Source organism: Hyperolius riggenbachi, chromosome 3 (genome assembly GCF_040937935.1).
Source record: "Hyperolius riggenbachi isolate aHypRig1 chromosome 3, aHypRig1.pri, whole genome shotgun sequence".
Lineage (NCBI taxonomy): Eukaryota > Metazoa > Chordata > Amphibia > Anura > Hyperoliidae > Hyperolius > Hyperolius riggenbachi.
This window is the reverse complement of record NC_090648.1, coordinates 376,721,348-376,736,774: the sequence shown is the minus strand read 5'-3', so window position 1 is coordinate 376,736,774 and position 15,427 is coordinate 376,721,348. Positions and strand designations below refer to the sequence as shown.

Genomic DNA, 15,427 nt, shown 5'->3' with positions numbered 1-15,427 from the left:
AAACTAACTGAATATAATTTCAGTAGATTCTTCAGGAGTTCCCTCATATTATATATGTTGCTGAGATTTCCCAGAATTGTTGGATTGCTGTGTGTGGCCGCCACAGGAGCAGCCTGTGGGATTTTATGTGGCTGTATTTATCCATCCATACACTTGTGTGGCAGCCTGACAGAAGACCGCGTGGTAACAAGTACTGCAACAGATGTTACATTTTAAACTCATATCTTAATTAAAGCAAACTTAAAGCACAGGGTGTTCCTACCGTTACTTCTTTACCATAATGGATTCTTGCCTTTTTTTATACAAATACAGAGGTGTTCCACCTATTATGTGTAGTTGAGGATCTCTCTTTAATTTTGAGGCAATAGTGGGGTCAGTTTAGCCCTTGCATAATTTGGTACTGCAGTTAGAAGGCCCATACTGTGCCTTCAATTTGCTGATGGGCTTCTGCAGACTATTTATAAGGCAAGTGCAGCTTGGAAGTGAGCTCTTACCTATTCAGTGTTTTTTATTTTAACTATTATTTATTACTGTGAGACTATGGGAGCATAAGGCTTCTTGCACATCTGGAAAAATAGGATTGCAACACACCAGTCATGTAAAGTCGCATCGTAGCCTACCCTTACGATGCAACCCATACAGTGCAGTATACAGTCCATAGACTTAATGCATGCACCACGTGCTTTGGCCAGTAACGCACTGCATGATGCCTGTTAACCCGTCAGAAATTGTTGCACCGCATCACAACATTTCCAATGTGAAAGGCTCATTGAAATATAATTGCAGGGCGTTGTTATGAGATTATGTTTTATTGTGCTGCAATGCAACAGACGTAGCATGGAAGGATCCTGAAAGCTGCCATCTTGCTGGTGATGTCAGCAGCAGAAATGGTCAATGCAAATAATTCTGAGTTTGATGCAGTATTATGCAAATTTTACTGAAAATGGATCAATCAAATTGCATGTTGTGTAAAGGACACTTGAGATTAAACAAGCAGCAGCACTTTTACCTACCTGGAGCTTCCTCCAGCCCACTGCAGGCTCATTTGCCATCTTCCCTGGCCAATCTGTTCTCCCGCAGTCAGCTCTTGGGCGTTCTTGGTTGCGCCCTGAAATTCCCCTTTTTATCTCGTTCTTGCTCTCACAATCTATTTTCTGCTAGGAAAGTGTTTTATAGTTGGAATTTCTTATCAGTGAGGGTCACACTGTAGTCACTTCCTGTCTGAGTCAGGACTGAGTCAGCCACTTACATACCTGATATTTAATTATTTCAGGCAGAGAAAGAAAAAAAGGAACACAGCATAGTTATTTGTGTGCTAAGCACTGTACTTTTACTTGCGCTGGCACACTAAGCTGCACTGCTTGAGCAATGTAGCTTACTGAATTAACCCCTACTGATTTGTTTGTGAGCCAGATGTAGGCATCTGGCTCCGGAGCCATAGGTTCCCTACCCCTGCTATAAGGCATCACAGCACACAGCATGCCCCCCTATCGATGCACCACCGCTCCAAGCCTTCCAGCTGCTGCCAGCTCCCTGATTCTGCTTTGGGGACATCCGTGGCACCCCAGAATAGATCCATGGCACATACCAATAATCTTTGGAGCTAGCAACTCCCCTAGTGGGACCCAGCGCTGGAACGGTGGGATGTTAGAGACTGCGGGAAGCTTTTGGACTATCCAGAGGATTCCTTCTAACTTATCTATTGGTTTTACTGATTTTGAGGGCCCATTCACACTACAACTCTTGCGCAAGTACAGTTCTGATGGCGTCAGAGCACCACACGCTGGAGTTCAGGGAGAGTCGGCATCTGCACCCGAGGGGACTGGGATCCACCGGAGCTGCGGTGAGGGCATAGGACAGCTGCCAGGGGCTGGAGGAAGCCCAAAGTAACTATATTTCTATTCATATAATATAAGCAAGAAACTCCACAGCGCTAGGAAACTCCACGGTATCTGCAGTTCCACCACAGTGTAAGATATTCAGACAGTGACCATCACCGAGAAAAATTCATCAAAAGGTCACTCACTGTCATTAAAACATCACAGTTTAATAAAATTCACAGAAAGGTAGCACATAGACAATAGCTTACTTTAAGGGTCCTTTTAACAGGGACCCTTGGTAAAAACAAGCATATAGTGTATACCAATACACAATTGATAAGTTCTCACGGAGTCGATAGATTTGCCCAGTCTCCAGGTCCGACCGGTTTCGGCTTTCCGCCGTCGTCAGGGAGCCGAAACCGGTCGGAACTGGAGACTGGGCAAATCTATCGACTCCGTGAGAACGTATCAATTGTGTATTGGTATACACTATGCTTGTTTTTACCAAGGGTCCCTGTTAAAAGGACCCTTAAAGTAAGCTATTGTATATGTGCTACCTTTCTGTGAATTTTATTAAACTGTGATGTTTTAATGACAGTGAGTGACCTTTTGATGAATTTTTCTCGGTGATGGTCACTGTCTGAATATCTTACACTGTGGTGGAACTGCAGATACCGTGGAGTTTCCTAGCGCTGTGGAGTTTCTTGCTTATATTTTGTGATACCTACTGTGGATGTGGTTTCCTCCTGAGCAGCTGGTGAAAGATACTTTTATTTTCTTGCTTATATTTTGTGATACCTACTGTGGATGTGGTTTCCTCCTGAGCAGCAGGTGAAAGATACTTTTATTTGGAGCAGCGCCTGTATTTCATTCTAAAAAACGTGACTATATTTGTATTCATCTCAGACCTTCCCTTTAAGGGCCGGTTCACATTCTGTGCTTCCCCACAGATTGCCTCGCAATTGCATTTGGGTCTGCGTTCGCAATTCACGGGCAAAATCTTAACGCGATTTGCACTTGTGATTCCCGTTCAATAGAATGAAAATTACAGCACTATCGCTCCAAAGACGCTGCATACAGCGCGTTTGTGATTGATCGAAATCGCTAATGTTGCAGTGTGAATGTATCCATAGGAATACATTAGTAGCAGCGCTTTGCAAAACGCTGAAAAAGCGCCAAATGTGAACTAGCCCTGAGACTTCTGGTTAACAGAGTTCTGGATATTTTAGGGGGTTGTACTGTATTATCGCTACAGCACCAGTAAGAGCTAATGCAGCTGCTGAAGGTATTCAGGTGAAGTTGCAGCGCACCCTCTGTATCTCTTTCAATGCTACGCTACTGCGTGGATAGATAGAAAGCAGACAGTGGCCGTTGATTGATGAAAGGCTCTGAATAGTGAATACGGAGCACATGGAAGGCTGGACTGGCTGCAGTTCAGCACCGTTCCCACTTCCCAGTCACTTCGCCTTACGGGGAGAGGGCGGGGAAGCCAGCGAAGGGCGGGAAGAGGGGGGTGCACAGTGCAGACACCAGCACTACGGTGAGGCGGGGGCGTGTCTCATTGGGCGGGAGGATTGAGCCGGAGGCGTGCCCGGGGCTCTCTCAGTTCTCTCTAGTGACACTGCTCGCACCGGGAAACTTTTTCATCCGAGTATCAGACGGGCCACATCAGTTGTAGGAGCCACAGAGTACCTCTGCGAGGACCCCATTCTGTAGTCAGAGGGCCACGGAGCACTTATCAAGGTCCATACCGGTTTTCTCAGGGGACTCAGGTCCTTATCCAGTGCCCACAGCGCATCTGTCAGGGTCCACACAGGGAAACTTTCACGATCCACATTCTGCAGCCAGGGACACCAGGGCATCCATAAGGTGCCACCCTGCACCCTGAGTGACCAACTTCTGCAGCCAGGGGTCAGAGGGCACCTCTGTGGACTTGGAGTCAGTTGTTGGATGCCACATCTCAAGACTTGCTGTTCCCTCTGTCATGACACCGGGAGCCCAGTGACTCACAAGCAGAAAGGATCTTTTGGGGTGCATTGAAGCATTGGTGGAATTAGTTTTGTGTCTGGATTTGTCCTAATATAAGTGGTTCAAGGACTCCCCAGGATTATTATTACAGCATAGTGACTTCCCTCCTCTGCTGGACATGCAGGTGAGTCCTGTCTGTGGTTGCCCATATCACCAACCTGTGCTAAATTCGTGTCTCTAACTAGTCACTAATGCTAGGTACACCACACCAAGCAATTTCCATCAGATTGACAGGTACCGAAAATTTCCAACACTTCCAATATTCTCCCATTTTCCAGATCACTACTGCTAAAAAAATCGTTCCCGTATTTGATAATGAGGAGATTGGCATGTTGTAATTTATCAGTTTGACCCATCGATCTGATGGGAAATTGCATCGTGTGTACCTAGCACTGGAGCCACTTCAATATTCCCCTCTGCTCCAATACAAGCCCTGTACATGAAACCAGGGTCTTCTGAAGGTGACAGCTAGGACTGATTTCCAAGAACAATCGCTTGTTAGAAATTGTACTTTTATCAATAAAATCACTGTGTGGGATGATATGTAGAGTTCTTCTTGCATCACTATGTGATCTTTGTCTCTGAATAATTTCAAATACAGGAATTGTGATTAATCCATCAAATTTATTTTGGCGTCCTGGGATTATGGTGCACATTCATCCTCCCTGACAGCTTAGTAAAGAAAAGTCTTCATCATCATAATGTCCTGAGAAGTTAGTTTTTGAATGGTTAGCAACTTTTTTAGATGCTCTTGAAGGTTTTTCTGCATATCTTGCAAGCGTTAATCCATACCCAGATAATGTAAAGCGGTGTCAGTACATACAGTTTATCTATCCAAAGAGTATAGAAGTATCTGCACTTGTATTCCTCAGTCATTCAGGATTGTAGTACTATCTGCACTTGTGTTCCACAGTCACACAGGAGAATAGTAGAATCCATAGTGATTTTCCTCAATTATATCAGAGCTGTTGTTTCTCAGTCACATAGTATTATGGGGATAAGCACTGGTGTGCCTCAGTCGCATAGGCATCAGTATTCACACTAGTGTTTCTCAGTCACGAGTACTCACAGTAATGATTCTCAGTCATACAGGAGTGTAGTACTATCTGTACTTGGTGTTCGTCAGTCACAATGAGAACAGTAGTCCAACGAGTGTTAAGTAGATTCATACTGGCTCATCCCTGTCACACAGGAGTATAGTAGCATCTGTATTCCTCAGACACATGCACTTGAAAAGTATTCACACTGGTGTTCCTCAATCTCACAAGAGTATAGTTATATCAACAATGATGTTCCTCACTCGAACATACGTTACAAGGATATCCACACTGGTGTTCCACAGTCACAAAGGAGTGTTGAAGTATCTGCTCTTGCAGACCGCTGTCACACAGGACTATTTGAATATTTGCACTGGTGTTCTAAGTCAACAGGAGCATAGTAATATCTGTACTAGTATTCATCAGTGAAACAGGAGTATAGGAGTATCTGAACTGGTATTCTACTTCCACAGTCACACAGGAGTTTTGTAATACTGTACAGTGGAACCTTGGTTTGCAAGCATAATTTGTTCTAGAAACATGCTTGTAATCCAAAGCACTCTTATATCAAAGAAAATTTCCCCATAATGTAAATTCAGGTGATTTATTCCACAATACAAAAACAGTTACAAATATTTAATACAAAGTATTGTACTGTATAGAGTAAAAATGTAAAAAAGACTTTCACTATAACTAACAAAATCCTTGCTATCTGTTGGCTCACCACAACCTTTTTTTTTGTGTGGCTTTAACAAGAAACTTATCCAATGACAGTTGCTTTTGCTTAGTTTTGAGGATTTCACAGACATTTGACATTGTACAGTACCTACACTTGATTAATTACAATTACGTACAATTCTGTAGCGTTAAAGGGAGAAGAACCATCGGCTAAGTTGTGACAATGTGATGCATATATTCATTTTTTTGCTTATATAACAAAAAGTTGCTTGCTTATCAAATCAAAATTTCATCAAAAAACAATGTTGCTCGTCTTGCAAAGTGCTCTCAAACCAAGTTCTCGCAATCCAAGTTTTCACTGTATTTGTTTTACTATTCCTCAGTCACACAGGAATATAGAAGTATCTGCACTGGTGTTCCTCAGCTACAGGAGTATAGTAATATTCATACTATAGTGGTCTTCAGTGACACAGGAGTGTCTGCACTGGTTTTCCTCAGTCACAGGAGTATAGTAATATCTATACTAGTGGTCTTCAGTGACACAGGAGTGTCTGCACTGGTTTTCCTCAGTCACAGGAGTATAGTAATATCTATACTAGTGGTCTTCAGTGACACAGGAGTATCTGTCCTGGTGTTCCTTGGTCACAGGAGTATAGTAATATCCATACTCACACAGGAATATAGAAGTGTCTGCACTGGTGTTCCTCAGTTACAGGAGTATAGTAATATGCATACTATAGTGGTCTTCAGTGACACAGGAGTATCTGCACTGGTTTTCCTCTGTTACAGGAGTATAGTAATATCCATACTAGTGGTCTTCAGTGACACAGGAGTATCTGCCCTGGTTTTCCTCTGTCACAGGAGTATAGTAATATCCATGCTAGTGGTCTTCAGTGACACAGGAGTATCTGTCCTGGTGTTCCTTGGTCACAGGAGTATAGTAATATCCATACTCACACAGGAATATAGAAGTGTCTGCACTGGTGTTCCTCAGTTACAGGAGTATAGTAATATCCATACTAGTGGTCTTCAGTGACACAGGAGTATCTGCACTGGTTTTCCTCAGTCACAGGAGTATAGTAATATCCATACTGGTGGTCTTCCGTGACACAGGAGTATCTACACTGGTTTTCCTCAGTCACAGGAGTATAGTAATATCCATACTAGTGGTCGTCAGTGACACAGGAGTATCTGCCCTGGTTTTCCTCAGTCACAGGAGTATAGTAATATCCATACTAGTGGTCTTCAGTGACACAGGAGTATCTGCACTGGTTTTCCTCAGTCACAGGAGTATAGTAATATCCATACTAGTGGTCTTCAGTGACACAGGAGTATCTGCACTGGTTTTCCTCAGTCACAGGAGTATAGTAATATCCATACTGGTGGTCTTCCGTGACACAGGAGTATCTGCACTGGTGTTCCTCAGTCACAGGAGTGTAGTAATATCCATACTAGTGGTCTTCAGTGACACAGGAGTATCTGCACTGGTTTTCCTCGGTCACAGGAGTATAGTAATATCCATACTGGTGGTCTTCCGTGACACAGGAGTATCTGCACTGTTTTTTCTCGGTCACATGAGTATAGTAATATCCATACTAGTGGTCTTCAGTGACACAGGAGTATCTGCACTGGTTTTCCTCTGTCACAGGAGTATAGTAATATCCATACAGGTGGTCTTCCGTGACACAGGAGTATCTGCACTGGTTTTCCTCAGTCACAGGAGTATAGTAATATCCATACTAGTGGTCTTCAGTGACACAGGAGTATCTGCCCTGGTTTTCCTCAGTCACAGGAGTATAGTAATATCCATACTAGTGGTCTTCAGTGACACAGGAGTATCTGCCCTGGTTTTCCTCAGTCACAGGAGTATAGTAATATCCATACTAGTGGTCTTCAGTGACACAGGAGTATCTGCACTGGTTTTCCTCAGTCACAGGAGTATAGTAATATCTATACTAGTGGTCTTCAGTGACACAGGAGTATCTGCACTGGTTTTCCTCTGTCACAGGAGTATAGTAATATCCATACTAGTGGTCTTCAGTGACACAGGAGTATCTGCACTGGTTTTCCTCTGTCACAGGAGTATAGTAATATCCATACTGGTGGTCTTCCGTGACACAGGAGTATCTGCACTGTTTTTTCTCGGTCACAGGAGTATAGTAATATCCATGCTAGTGGTCTTCAGTGACACAGGAGTATCTGCACTGGTTTTCCTCAGTCACAGGAGTATAGTAATATCCATACTAGTGGTCTTCAGTGACACAGGAGTATCTGCACTGGTTTTCCTCAGTCACAGGAGTATAGTAATATCCATACTGGTGGTCTTCCGTGACACAGGAGTATCTGCACTGGTGTTCCTCAGTCACAGGAGTGTAGTAATATCCATACTAGTGGTCTTCAGTGACACAGGAGTATCTGCACTGGTTTTCCTCGGTCACAGGAGTATAGTAATATCCATACTGGTGGTCTTCCGTGACACAGGAGTATCTGCACTGTTTTTTCTCGGTCACATGAGTATAGTAATATCCATACTAGTGGTCTTCAGTGACACAGGAGTATCTGCACTGGTTTTCCTCTGTCACAGGAGTATAGTAATATCCATACAGGTGGTCTTCCGTGACACAGGAGTATCTGCACTGGTTTTCCTCAGTCACAGGAGTATAGTAATATCCATACTAGTGGTCTTCAGTGACACAGGAGTATCTGCCCTGGTTTTCCTCAGTCACAGGAGTATAGTAATATCCATACTAGTGGTCTTCAGTGACACAGGAGTATCTGCACTGGTTTTCCTCGGTCACAGGAGTATAGTAATATCCATACTGGTGGTCTTCCGTGACACAGGAGTATCTGCACTGTTTTTTCTCGGTCACATGAGTATAGTAATATCCATACTAGTGGTCTTCAGTGACACAGGAGTATCTGCACTGGTTTTCCTCTGTCACAGGAGTATAGTAATATCCATACAGGTGGTCTTCCGTGACACAGGAGTATCTGCACTGGTTTTCCTCAGTCACAGGAGTATAGTAATATCCATACTAGTGGTCTTCAGTGACACAGGAGTATCTGCCCTGGTTTTCCTCAGTCACAGGAGTATAGTAATATCCATACTAGTGGTCTTCAGTGACACAGGAGTATCTGCCCTGGTTTTCCTCAGTCACAGGAGTATAGTAATATCCATACTAGTGGTCTTCAGTGACACAGGAGTATCTGCACTGGTTTTCCTCAGTCACAGGAGTATAGTAATATCTATACTAGTGGTCTTCAGTGACACAGGAGTATCTGCACTGGTTTTCCTCTGTCACAGGAGTATAGTAATATCCATACTAGTGGTCTTCAGTGACACAGGAGTATCTGCACTGGTTTTCCTCTGTCACAGGAGTATAGTAATATCCATACTGGTGGTCTTCCGTGACACAGGAGTATCTGCACTGTTTTTTCTCGGTCACAGGAGTATAGTAATATCCATGCTAGTGGTCTTCAGTGACACAGGAGTATCTGCACTGGTTTTCCTCTGTCACAGGAGTATAGTAATATCCATACTGGTGGTCTTCCGTGACACAGGAGTATCTGCACTGGTTTTTCTCGGTCACAGGAGTATAGTAATATCCATACTAGTGGTCTTCAGTGACACAGGAGTATCTGCACTGGTTTTCCTCTGTCACAGGAGTATAGTAATATCCATACTAGTGGTCTTCAGTGACACAGTAGTACCTGCACTGGTGTTCCTCAGTCACAGGAGTATAGTAATATCTATACTAGTGGTCTTCAGTGACACAGGAGTATCTGCACTGGTTTTCCTCTGTCACAGGAGTATAGTAATATCCATACTGGTGGTCTTCCGTGACACAGGAGTATCTGCACTGGTGTTCCGCGGTCACAGGAGTATAGTAATATCCATACTTGTGGTCTTCAGTGACATAGGAGTATCTGCACTGGTGTTCCACTTCCACAGTCACACAGGAGTGTAGTAATGTTTGTTTCAATATTCCTCAGACACACTGGCGTATAGGAGTATCTGCACTGGTGTTCCACAGTCACACAGAAGTTTAGTTATCCGTACTAGTATTCCTCAGTGACATAGGAATATCTGCACTGGTGTTGCACAGTCACACCGGAGTGTCGTAATATTTGTACCAGTATTCCTTAGTGACATAGGCATATAGGAGTATCTGCACTGGTGTTCCACAATCACACAGTAGTATAGGGCACAGTAGTATAGTAGTACAAGTGTTTCACAATCACACAATTAGCAGCATTTGCACTAGTGGTATTCAGTTACACAGGGATATGGGGTATCCATACCAGTGATCCATAGTCACACAACAGTTTAGGGGTATCAGCAGGAGTAAAGGGGTAGTCATACAAGCTTTACTCATTCAGAGAGGAGTATAGGGTATCTTCATTGGTGCTCCTCAGTCACACAGGAGTGTCTCAGAGTATGCATGCTAGTATTATTAATTTACAATAGTAAAACTTATCTGGACTGGCTGTTTTCTGCTGTACCTCACTCAAACAGTATAGGGATGTCCACATTGGTGTTTCTCCTTCACACAGGAGTATAAGGTTATCTGTGCTGTTTTTCATCTGTGATATGGGTGTAGAACAATAACAGAACCATATACCTGGGTCAGCTCTGGGTTTCCCACTTCTTATCACCAGTTGCTTATCACCTCTATAAAACCGTTTCATGAATCACTGTTTGTCCAGTAAATCATTATCTGATCTTCAGTGTTTTATTGCTAAAGCATTTCACAGCTGTACTAAGTGCTGGTATAGGACCCACTGCCAATGTGTGTTCAGATGATGTAGGCCAGGAATGTTCCTCTGTCTTTGTCACTGATAATGTTTACGCATTGGACCTGAATTTGTTTTTTAGGGTTGAATGTAAGCTATCTCATAAGCATGAACAGGATTTATTAAAACAAGTGGCTGGATAGTGTATTGGTTAAGGGCTCTGCCTTTGACATGGGAGACCAGGGTTCGAATCATAGCTAGGGTCAGTACCTATTCAGTAAGGAGTTCAAGGCAAGACTCCCTAACACTGCAGGGTGGCCTCTTGAGCGCGTCCCAGTGGCTGCAGCTCTTCAGCGCTTTGAGTCAGACAGGAGAAAAGCGCTATACAAATGTTTGGATTATTATTATTAGCACATTGAAGGTCCAAATGGACCAGCCCTATGGGTATGTATAAAAAGACTGGTTTTATTTTTTATTTATTTATTTGTAAAACAAAAGTTTGCTTTCTTAAAACAGAAAGAATTTGCGATAATTCAGGTTGGAGTGAGCTTGAGATGTCTCCCAGTGCATCACTGCTGAATATATGCAAATTAACCATTGTTGCCCTTAGAAGCTAAACACACCTCCAGAACCACTGGAATGCAATGATGTGTCAGCTTGTTAATTTGTACAGAGCCATAATAATCCAACATGCATATAGACTGTTTCAGATTGGTTGATCCTCATCAGTGCATGGCATGGATTAAGTTGGCTCTATGAAGTAGGGCTTGAAACACCCAGAGGTACAGACTAACCAGGAAGCTCATGGTGACCCAGAACTCATTGGAGTGTGTAAGGGGCTACAATGGTCCTAAAAGCCCCCTTACAAAGTATCTTTATTTGTGAAATACACTTCTGTAAGACCAAGATTGTCCATGTAGGGGCACCTCAGTAAACAAACTGTCTTATTTTGTTTGCAAGCAGATGCGAGCAGGTATATGTATCAAGTATGAAGGGGTCTTTGTTGATGCCCCACCACTCCTATATTGTGCTGGAGTGGGGTGTAGCTATCCCTCACACATCTACAATATCCATGCTGCAATCACATATATAGCATAGATTGTTATTATTATAAAGCATGCCTTCTATAAGGTGGGAGGTATCTGTAATCTTCACTTGGGACATATCAGTTTATAGTGAGGTTGGCTAAAGGGAAGGTAAATTTGCAAGTGTGTAATTATAGTCATCACAGTCAGTATGTACTATACTTTGTTTTGATGCATGAAACTGTATGGGAACACCAGTTTATTCAGGAACTGTTTAGTAACATTCACTATGAAAAATCCAGGCTACATGTGCAGGACATTTTATGTCATGGCTGCTGAACTCCCAGGAGCCATGTAGCTAACACCTTAACATTACAACAGGTGCTTTATTTTTGTCTTTTTTTATGTATGTTGTCAATGGAATTGGCTTTTAAAAGTCTTATGTTTGCTCCTGAATTGGGCAGACTGCACTACCCTTAGGGCCCGTTTCCATTAGTGCGGTGGGATTCCGTTGTGGAAAATGCGAAAACGAATTTGCAAGTGGATGCGAATTCTTATGCGTTTGTATACAAAATTTATCGCGAAAGCGCATTAAAATTTGGATCTGTATGTAAGTATCCGAATTTAACCATGTTAGTGCCTGTGTTCTTTTACATTGATTTAAAACAAAAACGTAAGCAAATTCGCATGGAAAATTAGCATATCGAAAACTGAGGCGAATTTCTTATTAAATACATTACAGGCGAATTGTGCACTAGCCTTGTGGTGTGCGAATTCTGATGGCTCTGCTGTGCAGATTTTTTCTGCACTCCACCTCCACCGCACAGAATTTCTGCCAAGTGGAAACAGGCCCATTGGTTTATATTGGTTATGCAAATCTACATGCAGAAAACAAATGCAGATTCGCTGTAGTGGAAACGGCCCCTTTTATTATTATTATGTCCTCCAATAATCTCCAGCTGAAGAGACTACTGATCTGAGAGGGATATGGAGGTTGCCATATCTATTTCCTTTTAAACAATACCAGTTGCCTGACAGCCCTGCTTATCTATTTAGCTGCAGCAGTGTCTGAATCACACCTGAAACAAGCACGCAGCTAATCCAGTCAGACTTCAGTCAGAAACATCTGACCTACATGCTTGTTCAGGGTATATGGCTAAAATATTAGAGGATCAGCAGGACTTCCAGGCAACCTGAATTGTTTAAAAGGAAATAAATATGTCGACCCCCATATGCCTATTCAGGTGTCTCTATTAAGTAAAATTCTGGACACCTCATAGTTTGGGCTGTTGAGACAAAAGGTGGCTGTCACCATTTATAAAGCAAGCAATGGGCAGTGCTCACAGGCTGCAAGTGAAGTGAAGGCTCCAGAGATGTGCACAGCCCCCTTGAGGCTAAATACACACCTTGAATGCAAATCAAATGCAGATTATGTGCTGAACGCTAATCTAAATTCTAAAATTTGAATGCAAGCTCACGCCCATGGAGGCAGCTAGCCTGAAGTATACTAAAGTTTTTATTACATATTTTCACTATTTGATATGCTTCACGGTTAGACTAGTGTTAGATCTCTCCCATGGGGGCCAATCATCGTCGTGGGAGAGTCTATTAGGTATAATTTGTGCACAACTTATGCTGAAGCTAACACCCTCCTTTTACTGTACCTGTTTTGAATGCAAAGTGTGTAATCTGTCCATTATTCGAGCTATGTATACTTGGGCAGGTAGTCAATTCGGGTGCAGCGTCTGTTTGGAAGCGCTGCCATTCCCTTCTGCTGTCAATTTCTGACAAGTGGAAACAGGCTCATTGATTTATATTGGTAATGCTAATCTGCATGCAGAAAACGCCAACATATTCCGTGGTGCTGTACAATGTAAGAAAACAAACAAGGGAAACATAATGATACAGACAATGAGAAACATCAATATGGACACTGGTACAAAATACAGAACTAGTGATTACAATAGCAAATTTAACATGATGACTAAAATGTATAAATGTATAACAGAGTGCAAGCTATTAAATGAATAACATTCCAAGACACAAAAGGGTGAGATAGCCATGCCCTTTTGAGCTTACAAACTAAAGGAATGGGGTGGAAACAAGAGGTGGGGAAGTATACAGTATATATACAGGCAGTGCGTGATTAGGTTATTTAGTAAGAAGTAAATCTAGACGCAAGATTGTAGGGTGCATGGTCTAAGATAGAGCATATGCTTGTCGGAAAAGGTGGGTTTTGAGGGAGCGTTTAAAGATTTCAAAGGTGAGTGGCGGATGTGCTGTGGAAGAGCATTCCAGAGGAGGGGTGAGGCACGTGAGAGGTCGGGTATGCGTGAATGTGAGGAGGTAATTGTAGAAGAGGATAAAAGAAGCTAGTGTGCAGATCTGAGATTGCGGTTGGGTTGGTATCTGGAAACTAGTGACAAGACAAATAACCTTTATATCGCGCTTTTTTCCTCGTGGACTCAAAGCGCGAGAGTAGCAGCCACTAGGGCACGCTCTATAGGCAGTAGCAGTGTTAGGGAGACTTGCCAAAGGTCTCCTACTGAATAGGTGCTGGATTACTGAACCGGCAGAGCCGAGATTCGAACCCTGGTTTCCTGTCTCAGAGGCATAGCCCTTAACCATTACACCATCCAGCCACCTCTAGTGAGGATATGTACAGGGGAGAGAGATTGTGGATAGCTTTGTAGGTTAGGGTTAAGAGTTTGAACTGGATCCTCTGGTTGATTGGTAGCCAGTCAAGAGCTTGACAGAGAGGAGCAGCAGAGGAAGAGTGAGAAGAGAGATTAATGAGTCTAGATGGATTTTGCTGGATGGAAACACTTTCTGCAGACTTTATTGCTGCATCAAGGGATTTAGACACGAAGGGGGAAATGTAAGGAGGTTTTTTTAGAGAGCTAATGTCCACTTTTTTATTATTAATTATCAAATTATTTCAAAGGCAAGTTCTTTTTTTTTTGTACAGAGATGGACTTTAATTAATTTCCATGGTTACTTGTGCATATTTGAAGCATTCAGCTATAGAAATGATTTATGTCCCAATAATTCCTGCAGTGGTCACAGAAGTTCTGCAACATCTTCACCATTCCAGCTCATTTATTTCACACCTTACACCGATTCTCAGGATAATCATGACAGCCAATTTCTACAGGAAACATGCATGGTTGGGTCTAGCTGGGTGTAGCTGTTGTGATAAACGCTTGCTATCATGCTTGTCCTGTGCTTTCACTCTGTACTGGTTCACTTTCCTGGAACAAGCATGCAGTCTGGCAGACCTGGCTGTTTGTTCTGATCAATGATGTGGTAAGATGAAGAATGTCAGCAAGTCATGGAAATTCTGACATTTTTACCATGACAGGTACTCTTCAATCTGTAATATGTTACACCCAGTGTTTGTTGAAGCTGTGCAGAGAATTTTCATTTTAGCCATACTAAATTAGTGCAAAGAGGCCACGCCATATACAAGTAGCATTGGGAGGGCCTGTGACCTTAAGTTAAAAAAGTATTTTCTAGAAAAGCAGCTGTAAGGCAGAAATATGTAAGGTACTGTAGCGCTAGACTTCTAGTCAGCAGGAATCCTCGTAGGATAATTCAGCTAACATGTGGTTGGGTGGACAGCATCATCTTGAACTGCTAGGATTCCAATAGTTTGTAGTAAACTATGCCCTCACTGTTTGGCTAATCACAACGCTTTTGTGCTGTTAGAGCAGGGGTCCCCAAACATTTTCGGTCAAGGGCCGGGACAACATACTTCAGACTGCTGGGGGACTATAGATACAATAATGTAGAAAAAAATAACATTGAAACATTGAGCTTAGGTATTGTAGAAAGCACAATCTCTAAGTAATACATTTTGTGTGTGTGTGTGTGTGTGGGGGGGGGGGGGGGTAAAAAGCCTCAGGGGGCCGCATTCGGCCCACAGGCCTTAGTTTGAGGACCACTGTGTTAGAGGGTATTGTGATTGGAGAACTGTTCCCTATGAGCTTTCCTGCTGTGTCTCCTAAAGTAGACTAGCGCCAGTACTGTTACTTGCCTGACTGTTGTGCTGTTCCTCTGCCAGTCACATGCACTACCACCTGTGAAACTTACCTGGAGATATTAT

General features: G+C 42.8%; 1 protein-coding gene across 2 annotated transcripts in view; it reads left to right on the top strand.

Moving 5' to 3' along the window:
- The first annotated feature begins 3,411 nt into the window (after positions 1-3,411).
- WNT5B (Wnt family member 5B) overlaps positions 3,412-15,427 on the top strand; it is a 314,129-nt gene continuing 302,113 nt past the window's right edge. The window contains exon 1 of one of the 2 annotated variants that reach the window (XM_068277237.1): positions 3,412-3,972. In XM_068277237.1, the coding sequence (XP_068133338.1) occupies positions 3,967-3,972 (6 nt within the window). In that variant the 5' untranslated portion in view covers positions 3,412-3,966. The remainder of the gene's footprint in view (positions 3,973-15,427) is intronic. The other variant, XM_068277238.1, reaches the window with a different exon arrangement.